Genomic DNA, 14,844 nt, shown 5'->3' with positions numbered 1-14,844 from the left:
ACATTGGTGAGGCCTCATCTGGAGTACTGTGTCCAGTTTTGGGCCCCACGCTACAAGAAGGATGTGGATAAATTGGAGAGAGTCCAGTGAAGGGTAACAAAAATGATTAGGGGTCTGGAACACATGACTTATGAGGAGAGGCTGAGGGAACTGGGATTGTTTAGTCTGCAGAAGAGAAGAATGAGGGGGAATTTGATAGCTGTTTTCAACTACCTGAGAGGTAGTTCCAGAGAGGATGGTTCTAGACTATTCTCAGTGGTAGAAGAGGACAGGACAAGGAGTAATGGTCTCAAGTTGCAGTGGGGGAGGTTTAGATTAGATATTAGGAAAAACTTTTTCACTAGGAGGGTGGTGAAACACTGGAATGCGTTACCTAGGGAGGTGGTAGAATCTCCTTCCTTAGAAGTTTTTAAGGTCAGGCTTGACAAAGCCCTGGCTGGGATGATTTAATTGGGGATTGGTCCTGCTTTGAGCAGGGGGTTGGACTAGATGACCTCCTGAGGTCCCTTCCAACCCTGATATTCTACGATTCTATGAATGCAATAAAAAGAAAGAGCTGGTGCATTAAAGGGATGAGGAAAACATGAACCGTTCCCTCACCAACAAAGAGCTTTTCTCTGCAAAAGAAGACCAAAAGGCACAGAGGCAGATACAGCAATAGCAGTATCTTCTTATCTTTTGCATTTGTCACACTTACCAGTGGTCAGTCTCCTGTATTTCTTGAGTCAAGTACCATCTCCTAACTGGCACCTGGGAGGAAAAAGACGCAAAAGGGGCACCACTGATAGCACTGCCATGTGGTGCTGCTATTCACTTGGACCAATTTGTTCCTACAATTTATGGAGAAGAAGAGAACAAATCTAGGGAGGAAGCTGCAGTGAGCCTATGAAGAGGGGCTACATAGGGTGCTTCCCCCACTGCTCCTCCACCTTTCCCCCTCTGGAAATTATCCACATGACCCCTATGCTGTGAGGGAAAAGTCCATAGAGTCAGGGAATGAAGAGAAGCCAGGAAGGAACCACTCTTAAGTGTCCTGATCCAAAGCCCACTGTGGTTAATGAAAAGACTCCCAATACTCTTTAAATGTGGCCCTAAGTGTCATGGTTCTCCCCTCCAACAGACATGTGGCAGGAAAAGGTGTGGAATGCTAGATTCTATAGTGATGGGCACTACAGAAAAACTCTAGGCAGGTAGGTAATGTTGCAGAACAGCAGCAAAGAATATTCTAGCAGCTGAATTCCCAAATAGCACAAATTTCAGCAGAAAATATTGGACCATGTATTGCTTATTGCTTATGGTGGATATAAAGAAATCAATTATTCATTTTATCCCTCTTTTCATAATTGAATATTTCTGCTCACTGTAGAATCTAGTTAGCTTTGTCTGAGAAACAACCAGTCTATGGACTTTTATGACCAGTTCAACATATCTTTTCAATAAACTCCTATCTCTCATTTATAGCGTTAGATATATCAGTTACTTTCTAAAGCTGCTGGGTGAAAGTCTAAACTTCACTTTTATTGTAGTTTGGTTTCCTGTGTTCTTGAGTATAATATTTCTACTGTGATCCCTTTTTAATAGCCCAGTGAGAAAGAGCAAATGTAAAACCATTACAATGAACTGCCTGTCGTTTCATAGACACTTTCAGTCATGGGGGTGCCTTTGCCCTGAAAAATCTTTTTTCGTTACCTAGGGGTTCTTCAGATAAGATCCCCTGCTAACAATTGTGCCTGGACATCCTTTTTATTTGGCAACAGCAGTTCTAAAGAGAGCATCATGTGTGATCACCCAGCTTTAGCAAATCAGCTATCCAACTGTGCCTAGAAAGGGCAGGAGATCATCAAAATGCCACATTCAACATTACCTGAATACCTTTGTTTGTGCCTTAGTTTGTCAATACAGGAAACTAATAGAGTAAAACTAATATAATGTAAAATAAACCTTTTCATTTCAAATAGATTTTAACACAATACTATTATAGCTGTTCGTGAGCTGTTCTCTTCTCTGTGTGTTTTGACTGAGTGACATCCGTGAAACTAGGGGAGGCTAGGGGATGGCATACATTATCTTTTTGCCTTCTGTTACGCTGATAGTTTATTTTTAATCTTGTTGCTAGAATTTGCCCTAGATTTTCAGAAAAATGTACATGCAGTTGCATAGCTAAGTGTGCACACACACACAAATATATCATTTGCATGTACATTTACCATGATTGGTCACGATACCTTTAAAAAATATGAAAAAATTTAAAAAGCCTTCTTTTCCTACCATCTTCCCACTTCAGGTCCCAGATGCAAGGAGAGATGAAGACGGAGCGATCTGTTGATAATCAGACTTTTTTCTTTATCATATAGGCCCCAGTTCAGCAAAAGACATAAGCACATGCTTTAATGGCTTCAACAGGAGTGCTCATGTGCTTAAAGTTATGGACATAAGTGTTTTTTGCTGAATCGGGGCAGAGAGGGAAAACATTGTCCTGAAAGATACGGAAGGAAGGAAGACCCTGTACTATTGCTATTTGTACAAATAATAGTAATACTGACCAGTGTTACTGTATAAGGCATGTTCAAACCCTGTATCAACAGGAAAAAATGTAATCTTAGGAAATGCGGGGGGGTTGGAAGGGAGGCAGGAGCACCCATGAAATGTACAACTGAATGGGCCATTTTCAATTGGTAACAATAAGTCAGAAAAAGGGATGACTTTGTGGTTAACATGAAGGCATATGAATGAAATACTTACTTCTATTCTAAACTCTGAATTAAGTCTCACAATGCGCATGCTAAGTAACATCCATTTTACAGCTTGGCAAATGTTTCGATGAAACAATATGCCCAATAGCAGGACTAAGGATAGGACCTAAGAGTCCTGACTCCCAGTCCACTGTTCAGATTGGTAGATTCCCCTGTTTCCCTTAAACTGTATATTAAAACCAAGCTCCAAACATCACAGAAAATATCATACATAGTTTTCACTTCCCACTTTAGCACTTGATTTGCAAATCAAATTTTCAAACTTTCATATCATGGACTGTCTTTTCATATGTATTATCTCCCCTTGCATTTACAATCCTAAGGACCACCTCTCCACCCATTCATGATCACATAACATTGTGGTGGGAACTACAGAAATCATTTACATGAATAAGCAATCTCAGGAAAGTCTTTAGTGTATTTTTAGCTGCCTTTAAGTCTATCAACTTGAAACAAGGAGGAGCTCCAGTACTGCCTGCCCAGTCAGCTCTCTGCGCAACTACAGCAATGGTCCATGGACCACAGTTTGAGAATAAATGCCCTATTGTAAATGACTAATATTCATTCATTACTGAAGATATTGGTGCGAAGGACAATGATGACACATACAGCAGAAAGGTTTTCAACTTCGACAAAGTCCTCAGAAGAGACTATTTAGCAAACTGAGAAATCACAGGGTGAGGCAAAGTTCTATTATGGATTAGAAAATGGTTTAAACAGAGAAAGAGGTTAATAGTGGTTTTCCTCAAGGATCTTTAGTAGGCTTGCTCTTATTTTATATATTTATTCATGATCTAGAAAAGAGATGAACAAAGAGGTGCCAAAATTTGCAGGTGACACGAAATGATTTAAGCTAGTCTATTCTAAAGAAGATTTTGAGGAACTTCAGAAGGACCTTACAACACTAGGAAGCTGGTAAACATGGTGACAGAGGAAATACAGTGTAGATAAATACACTGTAAGGATCAGCTTGAGCTACGCATACACATCAAGGGTTATTTAGTTTTTAAAAAAGACAAATAGGACCTGACATGATCAAAATAATATTATTATTATTAATGTATATATTTCTAAGAAAATAAAACCACCAAAACAAGATGAGGGATCTAACCAGCAGGGTTTGAGTTATAGTGGCTTTACGCTCAGAATGAACACCATGTGTGCAGATAATTAGCTAATCCCAACTCAGTCTTCCAAATAATTGAATACCAGTAATACCTTCCAAATGATGCCTCTTCAATCAGACAGACTAATGGATCTTCCTGTTTCTAGTCATTCCATCATCAGTTGGCCTCCAACATAAATCAGTTCAACATCATGGCTCTGGAAATTGTCATAAATCAGTTGAGGATCTAAACTAACCTCAGTAGGGAGGAATGAGACAGTAAGCGGACTTGAGGAAAACCTATAACTAATGGGTACGGATTTTATAAGATATACTCAGCGTCATACTCCCCAGAAGATAAACTAACTGTGAACCAATGTGATTAGCAGGATTTTTTCTAAATTGATGGTAGGCAGAAGTTTATAAATATGTATCTCTCTCAAGCTTCTCAGGAACACTATCAAATAGTCCTTCCTAACAATCTGAATTGACCATTACAGTTTGGGGGTGAGCTCACATAAGCCCTTGTTGTGGGCACAGCCATACAGAGATGGCCTATGAGTTATTATCTGAATGTTATGATCATGGTTTTAAGCATGGATCTGAGCCCTTATAAAAGTTAAAATGTATAGCCTTCTGGATCAGGAAGCAATGTAATTCCTGCAAACCAAATGTCAGAAGCAGTCCAGGAAGTATGTGGGGGTTCACCATCTTTTACATATAGATCAGTGGTTCTCAAACTGTGGGTTGGGACCCCAAAGTGGGTTGCAACCCCATTTTAATGGGGTCACCAGGGCTGGTGTTAGACTTGCTGGAGCTCGGGGCTGAAGCCTGAGCTCCACTGCCTGGGGCCAAAGCTGATGCTCAAACCCTACCGCCTGGGGCCAACGCCCAAGGGCTTCAGCCCTGGGCAGCGGGGCTCAGGCATTGGCTTCAGCCCTGGGTGACAGGGCTCAGATTACAAGCCCCCCTACCCAGGGCTGAATCCCTTGGGCTTGGGCCCTGGATCCCCACCAAGGGGGGCAGGGCTCGTGTGGGCTCAGGCTTTAGTCCCCCCTCCTGGGATCAATTTTTGTTGTCAGAAGGGGGTTGAGGTGCAGTGAAGTTTGAGAACCCCTGAAGATGGTCTCTGTATAGACCTTTGAAAATGAAAAGATATTCATCAGTACCAGAAAATATTTACAAGTATGGGGTACAGTACAACAATTTGGTTTAGGTAGTGTGTTTAGAATATGTCCATTAAAGTAAAGTTCTTAACAAAGCTGACTTGTATTAAGCTGAAGCGATGGCATAGGGAGAACGAAGTGTTGTTCATTCATTTAAGAAAATCTCTGACTTCCAAGATATTGATGCACGAGGTGAAACAATGATTTTTACTATGAGTGCCTTGTAGTAAGTGTGATATTTCTGCTAAACATCTGTGCTTTTCAAAAATATGCATTTTTTTTCATCTTTATAAAATAGCCATTGGTTTGGATTTCTTTCCATTTTTTTAAATAGTGTCCTCTTTGTATTTTTGGTTATGTGAGAGTACAGTCAGTACTGTAAGCATGGCCAGAGTGACTATTTGGTAATTACATAACGTACTTGAAGAATATCACCTCCTTAGCCAAGTCCTGACCATAGCAAGAGGATTCAGGACTATCTAATTTTAAAAGGCCACTTAGCCCATTGACCAAGTGAATCAAAAGTATCAAGACTGCTAGATTTATTGGCTAATAAAATGAATCGGTGTCACCTCAGCCTAGCTGAATATAAAAGTAGCTCACTACTGACAGCAAAGCTGCTCTTTCATCTCTGTTGGATTTTTTTTATTTGTAATCAAAATGTGAATTTGCTTTCCTGAAGCAAGGTGACTGAAAGAGTGGTGTTGCCTATTAAGGGCCCAGTGAAAAGCCATTGACTTCCAGGGGCTCTGAATCAGGCTCTAGCTAATTTAAATCTGTAACCTCAATAGCTGTGCATGTGATGTTGTAACTATATTATGCTGACCCACAGTGAACCCTGAACAGCTGCCAAATAAAAATTAAGTGGTTATCCAGCAAATCCTTACTCTCACAGGGCCAGCCTGTGGCCCGGTTTGTGCAGCCAGGCAAGATTTTAAGAAATCAGGTAGCAAGCAGTTCAGGGAGGGGAACAGCTTCCACAGTGCTGCTACATCCTCTGGGGAAACTGGTGGGAATGGGTGGCCTGGGGCAAGCAGTGCGTGGAGCATTGGCATGACGAACATGCTGCGGGAAGTATGCTGTACCAGATATCATTCTGGCACTAGGTGCTTTTGTCTTGGTGCAAGGGGGGATGCAGACTGTGCCAGTCTGCCTTCTGTGTGTTCCCGTGGCAGTACAATGGGGCAAAGCCATGACTGCACCTACAAATAATTTCATTGAAACCAATTAAGCTATTTGCCTGAGGATTGCTCATGTGTGTAAGTGGGACAGGACAGAGTCCTAAACCATTAGACCCTAGTCTTTATAAAGATTTACACATGTGCTTATATTAAAGTCAATATATGCAAGGTTAAGCACATGCATAGGTTTTCACAGGATCTGGGGCCTTAGTGAACTTCTCAGATGTTGAAATCACTCTCAGTTCAGCCTCATCCATCATAATGCAACTGAAGTATTGACTGAAATTATTCTCTGTCAACAGAATCTTAGGCAAAAATTAATTACCCTGCACCACCTTCCTTCCAATTCCTGTAATCAGAAAACAATCATTCATACATTGTTTTTTCTTCTTCTGTTTATTGCATCATTATGTTCTAATTCAAGAGTGTCCTTCATCTTATACTTCATGAATAACAGACTGCACGATAATTACACATTTATTTAGTCCAGGAATAAGTCTAGAAGAAATATGATGTCATTAAACCATCTGCACTGATTTGTTACACCCACAGTGGACTTTGATTCAGCTGCCAACTTCATAATTTTTGGCATTACCATCACATAGCGGTAGCTTAATCAGCTGTTGTCACTCAGTTATCACCATGTGATGTCGTAATAGAACAGTGGTGGATTTGTTATAAACATGCTGTTACTGTCCTTTTACAAATGTTGCACTTGCAGCACATGTTTTGCATGTAGGGGTTATTGACAATATTGTTGTGATCTCACTCGGAAACACATAAAATATAGAGAGGGTTAATAAAACATTAATAACTAGTTTAGTACTTAGTGAGAGGAAACTTTAATATGCAGAGTATTCCCACCAGTACCTTTCATAAAGCTAAGAGAACTTGTTAAATGTTATGTATTATCGATGCATACAGAAAACTTTGTCTGACATTTACTACGCTTTAATATTACATGCACAGACTTAATGGGTAGCCAAAATGTTTGTTGCTAAATTCTCTATTTGAAATTCTATAGTTACTCTTTATAGTGTTCTTGATAATCTATTTTAAAGGGCACTAGCCACAAGCATATAAAATGACTGAATAATGGATAGGAACTGGTAAATGCCAACAAGAGAGTGCTGGGTAATTGTAGAGTGAGGGGCAAACCCCACCCGTCTGCCTAGGGTGGCAGTGGAACTTGGTGCAGTTCTGCTGCACAAAGGTAGGACTAGATTTCCCATGCCATATGCCATTGATGATATGTAGCATTCTAATATTTTGTCACCTTACGAAGTTAGGAAAATAGGTCAGATACAATGTTCAAATGATTCTAGACGTCACAATGATAAGTTATGCCATCTTTAACCATTAACAAAACACATCAGACAGTTCATTTCCTCAGTATATTTTACATTATAATCATGTAGGAGGCTGTGAGAGGAAATTAAATCAACATTAAATTGAAATAGGTTGCTATCACTTAAACTTTTTTGCTTCTAATAAATGACCGTCTTTTTTCTTTACCCACTTCAGGCTGGCTTGTTCATGTTTGCCATTTTGGAGTATGCTTGCTACCGATGAAAATCAGTTTCTAATGTCTGTGTCTTATTTTCGCAGACAACAACGTTAATCGGTCTTCTGAAGACAGCTAGGCTGCTGCGTTTGGTGAGGGTTGCACGGAAATTGGACAGATATTCAGAATATGGTGCTGCAGTTCTGATGCTACTTATGTGCATATTTGCACTAATTGCACACTGGCTTGCTTGCATTTGGTATGCCATTGGGAATGTAGAAAGGCCTTACTTGATTAAAAAAATTGGCTGGTTGGATTCTCTAGGAGAACAATTAGGAAAACCCTACAATGTGACTGATCAAAGCTCTGGACCATCCATCAAGGACAAATATGTTACAGCACTTTATTTTACCTTCAGCAGTCTGACAAGCGTAGGATTTGGAAATGTATCTCCTAACACCAACTCAGAGAAAATCTTTTCCATTTGTGTCATGTTAATTGGCTGTAAGTATTTTTTATTTTACTTTTATTTTTAACTCAGATTTGAACAATGGATACAATAGAGTGAGTTTGTCAAATTATAAACATGGAGGGAGGAAGATAGATAAATGAAAAACATGATGATACATAAATATAAATTTATAGCATATCATGCTGTGTCGTGGTGTCTCAGGTATGGAATTGTCTCCGTGAAATATATATAGATATGGAAAGACAAAGGCTCCAATTCTATAAGTTTCTGAAGAATGTGCCTGACTTTAAACACATTAGTAGAACCTTGACTTCTATAAGACCACTGGTGCAGGAAGTCCCTTGTTGAATTGGGGCCAAAAGGAGATCTCTGAGTGTTTAAAAAACAAAATACAACCCTTTCTCATTAGAAAATGCTTATTTGAGCACTTTTTATGCTCAGGTGAGACTTCCAAATGTGCACAATACATTCATTAATATATGCAGCCCATATTCCTACCTGCAGCTGTAACACTGCACAATCAGCATTAAAATATCTGGTATTGGCCACTATCCATGGTGGTATTACGATCTGAAATGACTTTTTTCAGAATAAGCAGCTTCCATCTAGTTGAAAACAGTTGATTTATGACAAAGAAAAAAAGTTTTTTAAACAGATAGCACATTGGCAAATAAGCCCCAATATGACCAAGCCCCTCAAGTGTCAAAAGTTGAAAATTGAGAGGACGGACCATTTGAGTATTTGCTTTGCTCCTCTCCTGATTGTGGGTTCCAGTTCGAAGCTTTGACAGGTGATAGCTGAAAAGCCACAAGATTCCATTGATCTGCCTGTGTTGTGTGGATGTTTGTCCTGTTGCATGGGAAGTGTTGTCAAGTGCACACACAGGAGCAGATCCAGCCCTATTTGGGCCTTGATCCTGCCAGCCCTTTCACCATGAGCAGCTGTGAGAGGAAAGAGAGTGTTTCATTTGCTAGTGTGAGCAGATACTGTGGACAGGCACTTATGAGGCTGTACACTAGACAGAGTCCTCAGTACTGAGTAGAAATAAGTCTCAAAGCCTTTGTGAACCCACTTCCTGACTCTCAAGAGCAGATGATAAAAAAGGGCCCTGCTGTAGGAGGAGGATAGGTGAATCTGAGGAGTCTTAGGCTAAAGTACAATGTTCCACATATCAATGATATGACTCTTTGGCCTTACTGACGTTTCAAAGCAGAGGTTACTTGGCATCCAAACAACATTACTCTCATTGCTGCAGGATCAGGTTCCACACGTTCTCTGCCCTGCTCATCACTTTTTACATTGTGTTTTTAAGTGCATCACTCATGAGGAAACTTCATGGGCAAACTTCCACAGTCTGTTACATACTCTGTAAGAGCCTGTCACCACCAACAAATTCTCCCAGAAATTCTCTGGTTCCCTCTTTCTAGCAGTTGCCTTACAGAGACCACATCATGTATTGAGTTATGTTTGATCATGTAATATTCTCATATTCTTTACTTCCTCCATTCTGAGCCAGCACACTCACCTACAGGTGAGTATTAGAGAGTTTGTATCAAATACAAGAAGAGGAGGACAAACATACACCTGGTGCTCTCACCACTTGGCAACAGAAAGCAGCAAGCAGTATAGAATTGGTCTCACTTTATTTCTTATGACCTTTTACTACTGTAAATAGTTGTGACAGTGCACATGAGAACCGTTGAGTATGGCCAGATCCTCCTATCCTTACTCAATTCTTTATCAGAAAAAAATCCATTTTGTCTTCAGAGGAAACTTTGTGTGACAAGAGTCTAAGAACAATAGTATTTAGTCTGATGGGAACACATGAAAAATACAGTTCATGTTATGACAGGGTACTCAATTAAAACTCTCAGGAAAAAAAATTTCAAGTGAGGTCTCTTGGCTAAATGCTTTCATATACCGCAGAAATTAAATGCTGCTGTTTTTTTAAAATGAAACTGCCAAGGTTCGGTTTTCCTTTAAAAAGTCTACAACTAAAGAACTGTAGGAACAATAATAGCATGGCTGCTTTTACAAATATAATTATATGTGTATTTTCTGAATATATATGTAGATTTTAACACAAGTAGCCCTTATAAAGTTAAGATAGGCAACAAGAATCATTTGAAGCCTAGACAGACTTCTGAAGGAGAAGAGCATGAAAAGATTGGACCATTTAATTTAGGAAAGGTGATACGATAAATATATAACAAAACGAACTATATAAAAAAGGTATACTGGGTTACTCCTATTTACATTTTTCATAATGTACAAACAATGGAATAGTCAATGAAGTTGAAAAGTATTATATTTAGAGGTGATAAAGGAAATATTTTTGTTTTTACTGAACATAAAATTAATCTGTGGAATTCATTTCTACCACATATTGTTTAAAGTCTATAGTTTAATGAGACTAGACTTTTATATGGCACATGAAGTTATGTTAAAAACTATAAAAACTATTCAGAAAGGATACAAGTGCTCCTCCATCAGGGCATAAGTCAAGCACTAACTGAGGGGGTTAGGAAGAGACTTCCCCACTGGATAAGTTGTTCCATGGTTGTCCAATACAGGTTTTCTTCCACCTTCCTCTGAAGTATTTGATACTTTACTAGAAGTGCTGTTGTAAGAGACAGAATACTGGGCCAGATGGACCATTGGTATGATTCGTATGGCAGTTCCTATGTTCCTCTGACTTGCTTTTCTGATCCATTAACCCACCATAGAGTCTCTGCTTCTGTTAATAACAACTGCTAAAGGAAAAATATGTAATGTTAAGGTATTCTTCACAAAAATTGAGACTTCATAGCAGCAGTAGCCAATGTCTTTAAAGACAGAACCACCTTTTTATGGAAAACTATTGTTTTAGTAGAGCTTATTTTTAAATCAGATTGAATTAGTTTAGGGATTGGTAGTCAAGGTGCAGCATTGAAATTCTCATTGAAGTTCTAGAGCTTTGATGTAACATTAAAGGAACTAACATCACATTAGCTTTTCTCCCTTAGATGAAAGGCAGTGTCTTCTCTTTGTCTTTCCAGGAAAAAAAAATCAAAATGATTACTATAAACTGGTGGTGCTGTGGCTCTCATTTGGAAATTTAACAAAATCTATTGAGTTACCAAAAACAGGAATTTTAAGGAGTAGAAATCGAATGCACTAAAACCAGCCTTAGATCCTGATCCTGCAAAGGAGCCACCCACAGAGTCCTATTTATGTCAGTGGTGCTCTACATAGGCATGTGTCCTTATAAGCAAATTGCTTTACAGGATAAAGAGCTGAGTTTGCAGTGAGTTATTGGAGCTATTTAACCTAAAGACACTTACATCTGATTCTGTTTTTTATTTATGTCAGGAGCATGTGTCCGGAATGGCTCCAAACATTTATCATATTATTACAGATTTTAAAATACAAAATTGAGATTTGGCTACAAACAGCCAGCAGTCCATCCAGTCTCCGTTATTTCAACCTCTGTTATTTAAAACTCTGCATTATATGAAACTTGATCTTGTCCCCCTATAACATTTAATTAGATTGAACAAGAACCTGTTACTCAAACTAACCTCCCAATAGCCTTTAGATAATCACAGTCACACTCTACTTCAGTTTTAGGCCCCAAGCCTGCAAAACCTCATGTGCCTGCTTACTTTTACCCACTGCAAGCAGTCCTGTTGAAGTCTATAGGCTGGTAAAGTTAAGCCACAGGTGCATAATCTTCACAGGATCAGAACTAAAAATCTTCAAAACCAAACATTGCAATCATGTTTAGCTAATATTTGTGAAACTTCTTTCAGTGAATGTTCCTTCTGTGAAGCTTGCCATTAACATACTCAGACAATTAACAAGCTATGAATGTTTTTCTTACATCAGGCAATATCAAATCCAGTTTCTGTTTAAAAGACCAAAATGTTACTAGATCTGATCTGACCTGTTTTCCATACTAGTCTCTGCAGTAATAACAGCTGTGTTGTGTGCAGAATGTAGTGATATTAGCTAACTGTTTGTTTGTTTCTATCTAATCCAGCATTAATGTATGCGAGTATTTTTGGAAATGTATCTGCAATAATCCAAAGACTGTATTCGGGAACTGCACGGTATCACATGCAGATGCTGCGAGTAAAAGAGTTTATACGCTTTCATCAAATCCCCAACCCTTTGCGGCAGCGACTCGAGGAGTACTTCCAGCATGCGTGGACGTACACCAATGGCATTGACATGAATATGGTATGTAATTCTACTTTTGGAAACTAACATCACAAAGTCCTAGGGGTCTAGAATGAAACGATTCTCATAATTTTGGCGATGCTAGGTTATGTTTCTTTCTCGCAGGTTTACTTTTTGCCCTGGAGACAAGCCCAGGTTCCCAATCCATGTCATCACATGGTGTTGAAACAAGATGTCACATAGCAGTGTCCTGTTATAAAGTGCAATGTAGCATAGACCCATAAGACATCACTTTCCTCCTTTTGGAGAAACTGTATCAAGTCAGTAGACTCAATTCTTGCTATTCTCCACCACTTCTAATTTAGTTGTACATTAACCCTTCTCCAAATCTCAGTTTCACAGTCTTTGGATCATAGCACACCATCAGTTTTTACGTTGAGCAGCCCATTGAAACCCAAGGGAGTTCTGCATAAATATTTACAGCATGCTATGGCCACCTGAAAGTTTGGAGCAGCCCAGATTCCATTGTTAACATGGAGTTCCATGATTAACGTGGGAGGCAGCCAGTGGTGTGGCACAGATGGTGAGGAAAAGACAATGGCCAATATATTTTTTTTATGGTTAGTAATTGTGGTGAGTGCTTCACTTTTTGGGTGCCAGATTTGGGATGTTTTAAAGGTACCTGGTTTTCAGAGAATGGATGCTCAGCACCAAAGTTGGGCATCCAAAACCTGGGGCACTCCAAATCACTAGTCACTTTGAAAATCTTGCCAATAGTACTAAGTATTGAACTCCTAGTGTTGGTACACACGGCACAGGTTGGGAACCACTGCTGGGTGCTATGGGCTAAAAAAAAGAAAGTGGTGCAGGAGAGAGAATCTTAAGAACACTTGCTCCAAATGCAGCTTTTTCAGGATTACTTTTAAACATTCCCCTTGATCCAGACACCTCAGTTTCACACCAGTGTAACTCAGTTGGAATATACAGCATTACACTTGCATAAAATCAGTACAGAGTGGCCCTTTTTCAGCATTGCATGACACAGCACTAGTACAGTGTAACATGTATTTTGGAGGTGGGGAAAGTGGATTAGTTGGCATCCCAAAAGAGAAGAATTCTAATCAGAAAATAGCCTGAATAACAACTGCTCCCACACACCAATCTCCATGTCTTTGCTGAAAGCCATCACAGAATTAACCATTCTGCAATTCAATGTTTTACTATTTTAGAAAGAAGTGCCAGGATCCAAGATCTATACTTTTTACCCTTGACACTTGATTATAGACACTGACAGAATACTGTAAATAAGTCTTATATCAAGCTACAGACTATGGCATGCTAAAAGGAAATAACATCATTAGCAGAAGTAGGCATCCACTTGCTCTGCTTTTTTTCCAAAAGACAGAAATCTCCTTTCTGAGAAGTTGAATCACTCATGTTCAGGCCATCAATGGCATAATACAAGCTCAGATAACTTCCTAAGGTATTCTAAGACTGATAGATCTGAGACCTTGCCTCGCTTTCTAAATGGTTGGAAGGAAAAGAAACTCCACAAGTTTCAGTACGTGTAAATAGAAATTAAACCCTTACTAGTGTTGCCTTAAATATAAAATCTTCCAGAGGGGTGGTTGTTTCTTTGTGAATAAATTGGAAGAGGGCACACCTTACGTCAGTAGATAAGGGCAATGATTTGATAAGGCATTTAGGGCTCAATCACTGACAGCTTGACTTCTTGGTTACTGTTACATAAAAGCAGATTTTATGGGCAACAACCTATAATCAATCCCCCATTGCCCACACGCACACACTCAGACACACTTCCACAGGCATTGCTGCACCTCAGGGGAGAATTCATACCCCAGAACAGGACAGGTGGTGTTTGAACAAGCCTCTCTGAGGTTAAACTGGTGGAAAGGCAGCATCAGAGCTTGATCATATATGTTACTGAATGGCCCTAACTCTCACTGAAGTCAGTGGGGTTTGAGATGCTCACTACTGTGCTGGATCCAGCCCTTGAGTTGGAGTAGGTCTGACTCTAGTCCATCATAGTACTTCTGAAGATATTAAATAGCAGGAGTGCACCTTAAAAGGAACTCATTCACCTTTGATTACTGGATGTGACTGGATGTGAAACAGTACCCACAAATTGGATGTTGTCTGGTTAAACTTTTGCATAATACAGAAATCGGTGTGTTGGGAGTTGTCTTGGATTTGTCATTTATGTGAAATACAAATTAAATGGATTAAACATCCCCACCTACATCAATATGATTGTGAGGCAGTATGAAGGTTTTGTTTTAAATAAAATATGAAACAATAACAGTCCAGATTAGTGGCTTGTTTGTTATATTTTATTTCTTACTCTCTCATGCTATTCTCTCTCTCAAGTCTATGACAATCATTTAATTTACTTTTAATGTATGTTTGTTTGAATAAATTACACATCAATTCAAGGTTGATATGCCAGTTGTCTGATTTATGTTGTACTTATGAAAGATTTAT

At 39.2% G+C, this 14,844-nt stretch overlaps 1 protein-coding gene across 1 annotated transcript in view; it reads left to right on the top strand.

The window, feature by feature from the left end:
* KCNH7 (potassium voltage-gated channel subfamily H member 7) overlaps positions 1-14,844 on the top strand; it is a 337,214-nt gene that overhangs the window by 273,698 nt on the left and 48,672 nt on the right. The window contains exons 8-9 of the mRNA XM_077829919.1: positions 7,814-8,213; positions 12,203-12,402. Coding sequence (XP_077686045.1) covers positions 7,814-8,213; positions 12,203-12,402 — 600 coding nt within the window. The remainder of the gene's footprint in view (positions 1-7,813; positions 8,214-12,202; positions 12,403-14,844) is intronic.

The sequence above is a fragment of the Eretmochelys imbricata genome, chromosome 11 (assembly GCF_965152235.1).
Source record: "Eretmochelys imbricata isolate rEreImb1 chromosome 11, rEreImb1.hap1, whole genome shotgun sequence".
Classification (NCBI taxonomy): Eukaryota; Metazoa; Chordata; order Testudines; family Cheloniidae; genus Eretmochelys; species Eretmochelys imbricata.
Note: the sequence above shows the minus strand (reverse complement) of the source record. Positions and strands in the feature narration are given on the sequence as shown.